Source organism: Nycticebus coucang, chromosome 22, assembly GCF_027406575.1.
Source record: "Nycticebus coucang isolate mNycCou1 chromosome 22, mNycCou1.pri, whole genome shotgun sequence".
Taxonomy (NCBI): Eukaryota; Metazoa; Chordata; class Mammalia; order Primates; family Lorisidae; genus Nycticebus; species Nycticebus coucang.
This window is the reverse complement of record NC_069801.1, coordinates 7,972,595-7,985,782: the sequence shown is the minus strand read 5'-3', so window position 1 is coordinate 7,985,782 and position 13,188 is coordinate 7,972,595. Positions and strand designations below refer to the sequence as shown.

The window sequence follows — 13,188 nt, the reverse complement described above, 5'->3', positions numbered from 1 at the left end:
CAGCCACATACATCTGAGCTGGTGGGTTCAAATCCAGGCTGGGCCCGCCAAACAACAGTGATGGCTACAACCAAAAAATAGCCGAGCATTGTGGTGGGCGCTTGTAGTCCCAGCTACTCGGGAGTCAGAGAGAATCACCGAAGCCTAAGAGCTGGAGGTTGCTGTGAGTTGTAATGTTACGGCACTCTACAGCTTGAGGCTCTGTCTCAAAAAAAAAAAAAAAAGAACTAAAACTTGTGAACTGGGACGATTTGAATGATTATGACTCGTTTAGTCCAGTGTAAGTCTCCAAACATACAGCATCCACTTGAAGAAAATGTCCCCTTTATACTTTCTTCCAAATTTAGGCATTTTATGATTAGAAACATTTTATAATATTGAATTGTTAGCAAGAGGGCCAGGCGCCGTGGCTCACGCCTGTAATCCTAGCACTCGGGGAGACCAAGGCAGGTGGATCTCTTGAGCTTAGGAGTTCTAGACCAGCCTGAGCAAGAGCAGGACCCCATCTCTAAAAATAGCTGCACTTTGTGGTGGGTGCCAATAGTCCCAGCTAGTTGGGAGGTTGAGACAAGAGGATCACTTGAGCCCAGGAGTTAGATGTTGTTACGAGCTATGACACCATGGCACTCTACTAAGGGGGACAAAATGAGACTCTGCCTCCCCCCACAAAAAAAAAAAGAAATAGGAGCAAGAATCAAAATTCATAATCCATTGGTCATCCCACTGTAGAATTGAGAATCAGCAGTGCTGCGGTACTTACCAGGCCGCCCCATCTGCAGGAGTCAGGCTTTAAGAGGAAAGTTATTAAAAGTTTGACACAGGAAAGAACACACGGAGAAGAGATTGGCCTGGGTCACTCTGATGTGATCGTGTTTCCTTAGTCACCTGGCTGTGGCACAGTGGCTGTGCTCAGTCCTTGTTCTTATATGGAAGCCTTTGAGGGCTGTGTTTCTGGATGACAAGTTGAGTATGTTCTTACTTGCCTTCAGGGAACCTCAGGGCATCATAGCTTGTTGCAACCCAGTCCCACCTCTTGTACGGCAGCAGATCAATGAAATGCATCTTTTAGTCCAGCAGGCTCGAGAGATGCCCCTGCTCAAGGTAAGACACTTCTCTGCTGAAGAACCCCAGCACAGGAGGCTTGTTCTCTCTGCTAGCATCTTATTCCTTGTGGTCTCCTAGATACAGGAGCTGGTCTCTACTCTAGACAGCCCTAAAAAAATAACAGGACTTAGGAATTCCAGTGGGTATGTCTTGTTGTTATAGTCAGGGGCCGTAACTCATCATTTTTATTTTATCACCTTTTTTTTTTTTTTTTTGAGACAGAGCCTCATCACAGCTCACAGCAACCTCCAACTCCTGGGCTGACGCAATTCTCCTGCTTCCGCCTCCCAAGTAGCTGGGACCACAGGCGCCTGCCACAATGCTTGGCTATTTTTTGGTTACAGCCATCATTGTTAGGCTGATCCAGGCTGGATTCAAACCCACTAGCTCAGGTATATGTGGCTGGCACCCTAGCCGCTTGAGCCACAGGCACCAAGCCATATTTTATCATCTTACTTGGTGGTCCGACAACAAGTAATACCTCATGGCTGGGCCAGGTCAATTTTGTTCTAAGTCAGCTGACCTGGTGGGATGAGGTGGAACAGGGCTCTCAGCATGGGGGTTCATTTTGGAAGCCCGGTCAAGATGTAGGGTCTGCATGTGAAGCGAGGGCACCCTGAGTAAGTGGTGGCTATAGAGAGGAATGGCAAGACACTAAGAGGCATGAGAAGAAAGATTTCTGGAACTTAGATGATGACGATGGCTGACAGTTATTACCTTTGAGTGACATGTACTCTAGAGCTGTTGTCTGAATAGTAGTTGGATTTGAGAATGATGGGGTGTACAGTCTAAGATACTTTAAATTATTTTTTGAGATAGTCTCAATCTGTTGCCCCAGGCTGGAGTGCCTGCCAGGCTGAGTCAGCCTAGCTGACTGCAACCTCAAGCTCCTCGGCCTAAAAGCAATCCTCCTGTGTCAGCCTCCCAAGTAGCTGGGACTACAGGCGCCTACCACAATACCTGGCTAGTTTTTTCTGTTTTTAGCAGAGACAGGGTCTTGCTGTATCTCAGGCTGGCCTCAAACTCCTGAGTTCAAGCGATCTACCCGCCTTGGCCTCCCAGAGTGCTAGGGTTTGTACAGGCATGAGCCACTGTGTGTGGCCAGGCCACTCCACATTTAATTCCTAGGAGACTGGGGAAATATGAAAACCGTGATTAGGAACAGATATTCAGAAAGAGCTGATTTGGGGCAGTGCCTGTGGCTCAAGGAGTAGGGCGCCAGCTCTGGCCAAAACTACAAAAAAAAAAAAAAGGGAGCTGATTTCATGGAGATGTTAAAAGTTAAACAAATTTAGATGACAGCAGATTATGCAGCCAAAAATGCAGACGTATTAGTGCGTAGGTGCATGGATATGAGCACCAGTACACTCACCTAGAGTCCCTCATGTAGGTGGTGTAACATGTTAAAAAGAGATCTGAGGCGCCGGGCGCGGTGGCTCAGTGAGCCTGTAATCCCAGCACTGTGGGAGGCTGAGGAGGGAGAATCGCTTGAGCTCAGGAGTTCGAGACTCGCCTGAGCGACAGTGAGACCCCGACTTGTGAAAAAAATGGAAAAACCCAGCCGGGCGCCCCGGCGAGCGCCTGTAATCCCAGCGGCTTCCGGAGGCTGAGGCAGCGGGGTGCCCGCAGCCCGAGTCTGAGGTTGTGGTGAGCTACCACGCCCACTGCACTCTGCTCAGGGGCATAGGGTGGGACCCTGTCTCAACAAAAAAAAAAAAAAAAAGAGATCTGAGGCTCCGTGCCTGCGGCTCAAGCAGCTAAGGCGCCAGCCACATACACCTGAGCTGGCGGGTTCGAATCCAGCCTGGGCCCGCCAAACAACAATGACGGCTGCAACCAAAAAATAGCCAGGCATTGTGGTGGGCACCTGTAGTCCCAGCTACTTGGGAGGCAGAGGCAGGAGAATTGCTTGAGCCCAGGAGTTGGAGGTTGCTGTGAGCTGTGATGCTATGGCACTCTACCCAGGGTGACAGCCTGAGGGTCTGTCTCAAAAAAAAAGTAGATTTGAAAGTTTCGATATGTATTGTACACCGGCCCCATATGCCGGAGGTGGTGGGTTCAAACCCAGCCCCAGCCAAAATCGGCAAAAAAAGGGCGGCGCCTATGGCTCAATATGTGTTGTATTTCCCAGTTTTCAGTAAATTATGTTTGTAATTTCATGAAGGATTATTGATCCAGAAAGACTTAAAATCAGCTCCCTTGAGATGAAAAAGAAGAGAATCTGAAAATAAACACATTTATAATTTCCATGTTAAAATTTCTTAGGGCAGGCTTGGCGCCTGTAGCTCAAGCGGCTAAGGTACCAGCTACATACACTGGAGCTGCTGGGTTCAAATCCAGCCCAGACCTGCCAAACAACAATGACAACTATAACCAGCTACTTGGGAGGCTGAAGCAAGAGGATCTCTTAAACCCAAGAGTTTGAGGTTGCTGTGAGCAGTGATGTCGCAGCACTGTACCCAGGGCAACAGCTTGAGACTCTGTCTAAAAAAAAAAATTTCTCAGGGTGGCACCTGTACTTCACTGGGTAGGGGGCCAGCCACATACACCCAGGCTGGTGGGTTCGAACCCAGCTCAGGCCAGCTAAACAATAATGACAACTGCAACAAAAGAGTAGCCAGGTGTTGTGGTGGGCGCCTATAGTCTCAGCTGCTTGAGAATTTAAGCCCAAGAGTTTGAGGTTGCTGTGAGCTGTGACACCACAGCACTCTACCGAGGCGACATAGTAAGACTCTGTCTCAAAAAAAAATTTTTTTTCTTAGCCTGGGCAAAGTGGCTCAGGCCTATAATCCTAGCACTCTAGGAAGCTGAGATGGGAAGATCCATTGAGCTCAAGAGAGCAGTCCTTTGCAACCTCTTCAGGATCCTTCCCCTTATGCTTAGTTGTGATAAAGAGCTTTACTCTTTTATTCGACAAGTAATTAACGAGCACTATAAGGGTTGTAAAAGGGTGAAGGGGGGGCTCCTGTGGCTCAGTGAGTAGGGTGCCAGCCCCATGTACTGAGGATGGCGGGTTCAAACCCAGCCCTGGCCAAACAGCAACACAAAATATCCAGGCATTGTGGCGGGTGCCTATATTCCCAGCTACTCAGGAGGCTGAGGCAAGAAAATCACCTAAGCCCAAGAGCTGGAGGTTGCTGTGAGCTGTGACACCACAGCGCTCTACCGAGGGCAACAAAATAAGACTCTGTCTCTAAAAAAAAAAAAAAATGGATGAAGGAAAATCTGTGGCTCTCGAGAAATAATCTAGTGAGGAACAGTCCAGGGCTGGGGGAAAGTGTCATTGAGTTTAGGCAACTTTCTCCAGCCTCCCTTTGTCTTTCACCCCTTTAGTCTGAAGTTGCCACTGGAGCGAAGAAGAGTGGACCACTGCCCAGCACCGAGGTACAGTGTCACATCTGCCCCCTGTGGGGAGGTCATCAGTCGGAGCCAGTGCACATAAACTTCTCTGACAGGCCAACAAAAAGCAACGGTGATATGGCCAGGTGCAGTGGCTCACGCCTTATAATTCCAGCACTCTGGGAGGCTGAGGTGGGTAGATTACTTGAGCTCAGGAGTTTGAGACCAGGCTGAGCAAGAGTGAGACCCTGTCTCTACTAAAAGTAGAAAAATTATCCAGGCGTTGTGGTAAGCACCTGTAGTCTCAGTTACATGGAAGGCTGAGGCAGGAGATTCGCTTCAACCTAGGAGTTTGAGGTTGCTGTGAGCTATGACGCCTCGGCACTCTACCCAAGGTGACAGAGTGAGACTCCATCTCAAAAAAAAAAAGAACCTCACTTCTGTGCTTGCAAGGTTTATACGTCAGCTTGCTGGTTTCTTTTTGATGCAGAGATTAGAGAATGTTCTCTTTGGACCTCATGACTGCTCCCATGCCCCGCCAGATGGCAACTCAACCATCCCAACCAGTGGTAACGTAGAGCCCTTTGTGACCATCCTCAAGAGGCTGGGCGGCTGCTGTGTGTAAAATCCAGTGTGCTCTGACCTTACTGACTTCCCCACCTCTAGGATCTGTGCCATTTCAAAAACAGGCGAGCCTCTTCCCTGACCAAAAAGAAGAGACGTCACTGGACGCCAAATGCCTTGTTGCTACAGCTGTCATCACATTATTTAATGTGAGTAAGATTAAAACGTCACTGAGGTGACACAGACTCACTGGGGTTTATTGGGCTTATCAAACAAGCTATCTGCCTAGAGGGTTGTACACACTTTTGACACTAATGCCAAGAATTTGACACTAAAACCCAGCAGCAGCAGGAGAGTGGTGGGAACAGATGAGCAAGGTAGTGTTTGCTACTTGAGAGGAAGTGGTCTCTCGGAGGCAGACAGAGCATTCTCTGAGCTCCGCATGTGAAGGAATCCTCAAGAAAAGGAATCCGGAATTGGCATCCGGATCCTCATCAATGCCTGGCAGGGAGGAGGCTGTGGGCTAAGAGGACACAGAAGCAGGACTTTGCTGACACAGCCACAGTGGGGGGACAGTTCACCTGTGTGGCCAGCAGAGGTGGAGGGAGCGTTTCCTCTGATAAACTATAGAGTAAGTGCTATGCAAGGCTTCCTGGCAGTCCTCAACACTATATGTGCTCTTGGTGACGAAAAGAAAACTTTGAAAACCATTTTTTTTTGTATTCTGTGGCTCATTAGAGAAAGGAACGGGCTAAGGCAGCCCCAGCAAGTGTGCAGAACCTGTTGCCCATCTAGAGGGGGCTGCGGTGGTCAAGGTCATTAGTGACTCCTACATTCTGAGACCCAGTGTGGCTCACCTGGGTCAACCCCTGTTCCTGGAATGTATGTCAGGATGCGACAGACCATCCCATCTGTTACTCTCTCAAGCTTCTCGTTTCTGCCAGTGATTGGACCTCTGGGTTCCTCACAAGAGAAAGACCAGGGTGCATTCATTACTCAGGATGAACACATACTCACGTAACTAGAGATAAAAGTAAAATGCACAGGTAAAACTCTGACTACTGTGAACAGCCGGTGTGATAAAGAGGAAAAATCGGCTCGGCGCTTGTAGCTCAAGCGGCTAAGACACCAGCCACATATACCAGACCTGGTGGGTTCAGATCTAGCCCAGGCCTGGCAAAAACAATGACAACTGCAGCCAAAAAATAGGCATTGTGGCAGGCACCTGTAGTCCCAGCTACTTGGGAGGCTGAGGCAAGAGAATTGCGTAAGCCCAAAAGCTTGGAGGTTGCTGTGTGCCGTGTGATGTCATGGCACTCTACCAAGGGCGGTAAAGTGAGACATGTAATTATTGAAACCCTTCTGTGTGCTACTAGAGGCACAGTGCCGCATGCACAGGAGAGTTTGAGAAGACTTAGTCATTGCTGTCAGTGTCACTCTCACACGTTTGTGGTTATAAGTGATCTTCTTTGTCCCTGCAGGAGCCTAGTGCTGAAGAAAATGGAAAGGGTCCATTAACAGTTGCACAGAAGAAAGCCCAGAGCATAATGGAGTCCTTTGAAAACCCCTTTAGGATGGTGAGCAATAGTTGTATGTGCACAGAGTGTCCAGAGGTATCTGAAGCTGGTGGGCCTTTTACCTAGAAAAGAAGAGATGAGACTTTGGAGACAAGAGGCCTCTGAATATAGGGGAGGGGATGTCATTTGTCCCTGGTGTCCAGGTCAGAACTCTGAGGTGACACCACACCACCCCTCTGAGTGCCTCTGCCCTGTGAGTCCAGGTCTTGTTCCCTGCAGCATTTCACGGGGCTGTTTCCTTCCTCCAGTTCCTGCCTTCACGAGGACGCTGTGCTCACATCTCTGAGGCAGCAAAATTCGATCCATCAACGAAAATCTATGAAGTGAGTGGATTTGTCACCTTCTTCTAAGAAAAGGGGACTTCTTAGTTATTTGAACTAGGTGTCTATTTTAGACAAGCCATCTCACCTGAGAACCCCTGAGAGTGATGCTGAAGCCCTTTATATCTAAGCACTGTTTCTAGGGAGAGGGGCCGGAACTTCCATCAGATCCTCAGAACTACTCGGAGACCTTTTAAAAAACATTTCTTTCTTTTCGTTTTTTAATTCAGGTTTAATTTATATATAGTGAAGTATACAAATACTAAATGTATAGCTTGATGCATTTTTTACAGATATATGTTACTTTAAGGCATTTAAAGGTAACAGCTTTAATTTTAAAACATCTGTCTTATATTGTTTGATTTGTTTTTAACAGCATTAAGAATAAGAACACACCTCCCCTGGATCCCCATGAGGTGTTCCTGGGAGCCAGCGTGTCCATGTCTGTTAACAGCCTCCTTCCTCCCTGCAGGGAGCGGCCGCTCTGCTGACATGGGTGGCCCCGCCCGGCAGCACAGTCCCCTCATTAGGTCACCCTGAGAGTCCTGGCCTTGCCACTGTGGCTTAGCCTGCTGTTTTTAGGGGTGGAGAGTCAGGTGGGGTTTTGCTTTCTCTCCTCATTTCCCCCACTGGTTGTGGCACATTCAACAACTGTGCATCCCTTGCCATGCTGTGGTCAGTGTTATGGAGGTGTGTTCCAATGCCCCAGGTCCACGTGGCATCAGAGAAGCACAGCAGACACGCAGAAGCCCTGCCTTGAACCTGCCTCCACCATTTACTAGCCACGTCCCCTGGAATAGTTATTTACCCTCCCTGAGCCTGTCTGCTTGTCTCTAAAGAAGTGGTGATGCTGGTACCTTTGTCTCAGGGTCACAGAAGGGACTGAATGAGATAGTGGATGGGACAGCCTCCAGCCCTATTCCTGGAGCACATTTGTACTTTGTCATCCTAAATAAGGATTTTATAAATAAAGCCAGCATGAGATTTTGTTTTTCGTGTGCTTAGATTTATAACTTAGAATGCGTGTACTTATTAGCTTAGCATGTCCAATGTCACCTCATTAAAAGTAACCCAGACCTAGGTGGCGGAGATTTGGAGTCTGTTATGTTTGTTTTCTTTATAGATAAGCAACCGCTGGAAACTGGCAAGCCAGGTACAGGTACAAAAAGAATCTAAAGAGATTGTCAAGAAGAAGGCAGCCAAACAAACAGGTATATGTCCCACTTGCCCATAAACTCTGTTAGGAACAGCCCCTGACAGCAGTCTGTTGATTCAGTCTTTCAGCAGAGTGCCAGATGCTGTAGTGAACAACGTGGGCGCAGACCCCCTGCGGGGCTCACCTGCCTACTCTGCAGAGAGATGTGGGGAGTGCTGGGTGGAGTGTGATCCATTTCTTGACAGAGTTAGGGAAGGCAATCCAGTAAACAGGGCACGGGGCAGAGACCTATATCGTTCTAGGAAAGAGTGCTCTGGACTAAAGGCACAGTGAATCCACAGGCCCCAGTCAGCTCGCTGGACATGCCCACAGTAGCAAGGAGGCCCCTGCAGCTGGGCAGAGTGGGTGAAGACGAGGAAGCAGTGGGGCCCACTGGAGGGTTTCGGCTCTTAACTCCGGGAGAATTGGGAAACCTTGAAAGGTCCTGAGCAGAAGAGGGAAAGGAACTGACTTACATGTTACCAGGAGCCCTCTGGCTGCTGTGTTGAGGACAGATTGTAGAGGGAAAGGTAGAGACATCTTAGAAGATGTGCTAGTAGTCCAAGTGAGAGGGGACAGGGGCTTGGACCAGTGTGTGGCAGAGGATGGATGTTGTCAGAACCTGGATGTGGCCTGTAGCAGAGCTGACAGCATTTGACAATGAGCTGAGTGTGGCAAGTGGGAAAAAGGCAGGAGTGTGGATGCTGGAAGGTTTTGTCTTGAGCAGCTAACTAGAAAGGTGGAGTCGCCTCTGTGCAAGGAAACCATGGAGGACCCAGATGGAGGGGAAGAGGTTATGGTTCTAGTCCTTGACCGTGATGGCTGTGATCCCTGTTAAACAGCCCCAGATTGCCATCGAATAGGCCACAGGACATTTAGCCTGGGTTTGGGGGAGGGTGGGACTGAGCCCCAAGGCAAATGGCCTGCAGGGATGTGGGGGAAGGCACAGCTGCACAGGCCAAGTGAGGAAGGTGGGGGGTGAATTGCGAGACTCAGCTCCACAGACAGTTCTCTCTTACGCAGCTGCTCAGGAACAGGTGAAGGAAGAGCAGGAAGCCGTGGAGGAGCCAGCCCTCTCCGTCCGACAACAGGTCGCAGTACGTGCTGACTTTTCTGTTTCTAAGAAACAGGGCAACCTAGGGCACTGTGCTGGACGTGAAGTCTTTTCTTCCAGCTCACCCTGGCTTGTCCATTAGGTCTTCCTTGCATCCCCTTGGCAGAGCTAAGTTGCCCCTTCTCTTGGAGGGTGTCTCCTGTGCCACACCACTCAGCAGTGGTGGGAGACTGGGCCTTGTGGCCTATTTGTCCCTCTGCCCTAGGAAGTGTTCAGTCCCCTCTACCACTCCCAGAGCCCTGTGGAATTCTCAAGGCTGCCTTTTTTTTTTTTTTTTTTTCTGAGTCTCACTTATGTCGCCTTTGGTACAGTGCCAAGGTGTCACAGCTCACAGAAACCTCAAACTTTTGAGCTTAAACGATTCTCTTGCCTCAGCCTCCCAAGTAGTATGCTGCCTTTCATAAGTAGCCTGATGTCAGTGTCCGCTGAGGAGCCTGTTCCAGTTGGCACTAAGTGTGACGATCCTTCAAGTTCCAGCCACAGCTCCTCTCCCACCACTGGACAGGTTCTATGTCACGTAGGCAGCTGGGTCCCCAGGTCTTCTTGGGAGCCCTGGGAGTCTCTCCTCACCTGTCCCCCTCCCTGCTGTGTAGCTGGAAAGTGCTGCTAAGAAGAGAGAGCGGACGATGAGTGACCCCAGGACCGCAGAACAGAAACAGGAGAAGAAGCGACTCAAAGTTTCCAAGAAGCCTAAGGACTCAGATCTGCCAGAGAAAGATTTTACCCCCTACGACTACAGCCAGTCAGACTTCAAGGCCTTTGCTGGTGAGGAAGTACCAGAGCATGGGGAGGGACATCTGGCCGTCCTGGGTGGGAGGAAGCCAGAGAGTAAAGAAAGCACAGCCTAGCTGCAGAGTAAGCCCTGCCCCAGATGGGCCACCAACAGGAGTGGTCAGAGGGGAGAAACAAAGGAAGAAACATGGCTGCCTGCTGGCCGTCACCACCCTCCTCCCCTGGAGCTAACTCTCACAGTAGCCTCTGTGGTTCAGCAAGATGACTGTCACTTCCACTGTGACCAGTCCCTCCTCACAATAACTTGTGTCCCAAAACACACCCATTCATGTCTCTCCCTCCCCTTACTGAAATTTGTTTATTGAAAAAACCTGTAGCCCATAAGCTGCAGCTCCTGTGGCCCCTTACGCTGTGAGTCCACCTGCTGTGAAGGGGCAGCACATGGCCTCTCTGACTCTCAAGCACCCTCTGCAGCAACACATCCCCTTGGAAGAGAGAGAGAGTAAATTGTGACGCTGCATACAATGGTCCCTATGCAGGAACGTTGCCTCAGAGCCCAGGTCCCTCACTCCTCATCTGGCATTCGGATCAGAAGGGATTTCCTTGATGTGAGAGTGGCTACGCATTGGGCACCTACACCTAACACCCCGAGTCTAGAGTGTGAGAACTAGGTATCAGGCTGCCCACAGATACCAGGGGCATAACATGTTAAGTGGTGTGAGCTGTAAGTTCCTCAGCACCTGCCAATGTGGTGGCCATGACCTGCGTGAGCCCATGTGTGTATTAACTCATTTCCATGGTCCTGGCCTCTCGTCTCTTACCTTGCAGGAAACAGCAAATCCAAACCTTCTTTCCAGTTTGATCCAAATAAGCAGACCCCATCTGGCAAGGTAAGAACTACACTGGAGGGCTCCGGCACACCTGTGGGGCTTGTTTTTGATTCTTCCTGTACAGAGAAGATGGGTCCATCTAGAAACTCTTTTCCTTTGCTTATCTTTTTTTTTTTTTCAGTTTTGGCCAGGGCTGGGTTTGAACCCGCCACCTCTGGCATGTGGGGCCAGCGCCCTACCCCTTTGAGCCACAGGTGCTGCCCTCCTTTGCTTATCTTTTTCCTCACCTCATTTCTTCCCAGGTACAGACAATAGCCATCAATTATTCCAGCAATTTTAAAAGGCCGTTTACTGCTATGTAGTTTTACAGAGTATTAACTCTGTGTTTGCTGCCATGACAACTATAGCCACAAGACAGAAGCACTCCCTCTGGGGCCTGCACAAGCCTGCATTTGCCCCGTGTGGGTGTTGGGGTCAGTGCCAGTCAGACTGAACGTGGCTGCAGTTCAGCCTGTGGAGGCTGAGGTTCATATGGACAGATGCCCTGTTCCTTTTGTAGCATATCCTAACAGCCAGATTTTTAGAGACACAGCAATTTCAACTTTAAAGGAAACCACTTTCACACCTGTGCTGAAGTCTTTGACCATCTAAACTCAGGTGTGTTTTTCTATGTATCTTGTGGTCAAGGTTGTCACTCAGTTTAAATGGTTCCTTGTCTTTTCAGAAGTGCATTGCAGCCAAGAAACTTAGACAGTCAGTGGGAAACAAAAGCATGTCCTTTGCAACTGGGAAATCAGACAGGTATGTGGTTGACAGCCCATGTGACGCAGGGAGCCTGGAGAAGACGCATCTGCCATGCTTGGTACCATTCTGTGGGAACAGTCTCAGAGTGAGCACCCAGAGGTCTCAACTGAGAAGACTCAGAAAGTCTCCCAAAGCCAGGTTCCTCTCCTCAGAAGAGGGGAAGGGGTGTGCTCTATGCCACATAGCCAGTCACTGCATCCCAGGACTCAAATTCCCGTCATTCTGAGCTCTCTGCTATTATATCATTTCCTGGGATCACCTCAAAGCAAATACATGTGAAATTTTAGTCTAACCTGTTTCTTAGGAATGAGAAAAAAATCAGTAAGCAAATGGGGGTTTTTATTAGAAATGTTTCAGTGGCTCGGCGCCTGTGGCTCAAGTGGCTAAGGTGCCAGCCACATAACACCTGAGCTGACGGGTTCAAATCCAGCCCAGCCTGCCAAACAACAACGACGGCTGCAACCAAAAAATAGCCAGGCGTTGTGGTGGGTGCCTGTAGTCCCAGCTACTTGGGAGGTGGAGGTAGAGAATCACTTGAGCCCAGGAGTTAAGAGGTTGCTGTGAGCTGTGATGCCATAGCACTCTACCCAGGGCAATAGCTTGAGGCTCTGTCTCAAAAAAAAATGTTTCAGTGGGTGGCACCTGTGGCTCAGTGAGTAGGGCACCAGCCCCATATACTGAGAGTGGCAGGTTCGAACCCGGCCCCAGCCAAACTGCAACAAAAAACATAGCCAGGTGTTGTGGCGGGAGCCTGTAGTCCCAGTTACTCAGGAGGCTAAGGCAAGAGAATCCCCTAAGCCTGGGAATTGGAGGTTGCTGTGAGCTGTGAAGCCACGGCACTCTACCAAGGATGAGAAAGTGAGACTGTCTCTACCAAAAAAAAAGAAGAGATGTTTCAGTTTAAAAGCATGAAATCCTAATACTTTGAGCAGACCCTAAGGTCAGGGGACTCACCCCAAGGGCATGGCCCAGTGGAGATCAGGGCTGCCCAGCCAAGCCTGTGGCCACAGAGCACTACCCCGGGCCATTGTCCTGTCTGCAGGAGTGTGGGGGATACATTGCTGCCTTGCTGAGTCTCCCTCTCTGACAACGTTTTATAAAATGCTAAGAACAAACATCCAGCCAAATTGGAAGACGTAACCCTTGTTTTTGTACTGTCTCTGCAGAGGCTTCAGGTATAATTGGCCAAAGAGATAGTGTTGGAAGAAACCTCTGGGACCCCTCCGTGGACTGGAGGCACCAAGTGGAGGTGCTGGTTTTGTACAGACTTATTTTTAAGCCATTAAAAATAATTCTTACTGGAAGAAAGCTGGTTCCTGACTTTTCTTTTGCTGCCACTGTATCTCTGGTGGGGAAGACAGATCTGGTCTGTCCAGATTACCATCTTCAGCTATCTGCGGACAGATAAGTGTGACCTTGGAGGTTACTGTAAGTTCTAGAGAGATCCAGAATGACTTCTGAAGAAGAATGCAGGAGGACCTCTTGTAACCCAGACAAGGGCTGCATCTGTGAGCCACAGGGTGCACATTTATCTGACTGTGTCTTAAGAGAGTTCGGAGGGCATTGTACCACCTTCACAGGCCTTCAGGTAAAGTGAGTGAAGCCAAAT

At 49.3% G+C, this 13,188-nt stretch overlaps 1 protein-coding gene across 1 annotated transcript in view; it reads left to right on the top strand.

Moving 5' to 3' along the window:
- Positions 1-12,880, top strand: part of EXOSC10 (exosome component 10) — a 30,876-nt gene extending 17,996 nt beyond the window's left edge. Inside the window, exons 14-25 of the mRNA XM_053577337.1 lie at positions 990-1,101; positions 4,438-4,488; positions 4,934-5,012; positions 5,110-5,216; positions 6,489-6,584; positions 6,833-6,907; positions 8,028-8,115; positions 9,123-9,196; positions 9,807-9,978; positions 10,774-10,835; positions 11,500-11,576; positions 12,746-12,880. Coding sequence (XP_053433312.1) covers positions 990-1,101; positions 4,438-4,488; positions 4,934-5,012; positions 5,110-5,216; positions 6,489-6,584; positions 6,833-6,907; positions 8,028-8,115; positions 9,123-9,196; positions 9,807-9,978; positions 10,774-10,835; positions 11,500-11,576; positions 12,746-12,776 — 1,024 coding nt within the window. The 3' untranslated portion in view covers positions 12,777-12,880. The remainder of the gene's footprint in view (positions 1-989; positions 1,102-4,437; positions 4,489-4,933; positions 5,013-5,109; positions 5,217-6,488; positions 6,585-6,832; positions 6,908-8,027; positions 8,116-9,122; positions 9,197-9,806; positions 9,979-10,773; positions 10,836-11,499; positions 11,577-12,745) is intronic.
- The last annotated feature ends 308 nt before the right edge of the window (positions 12,881-13,188 follow it).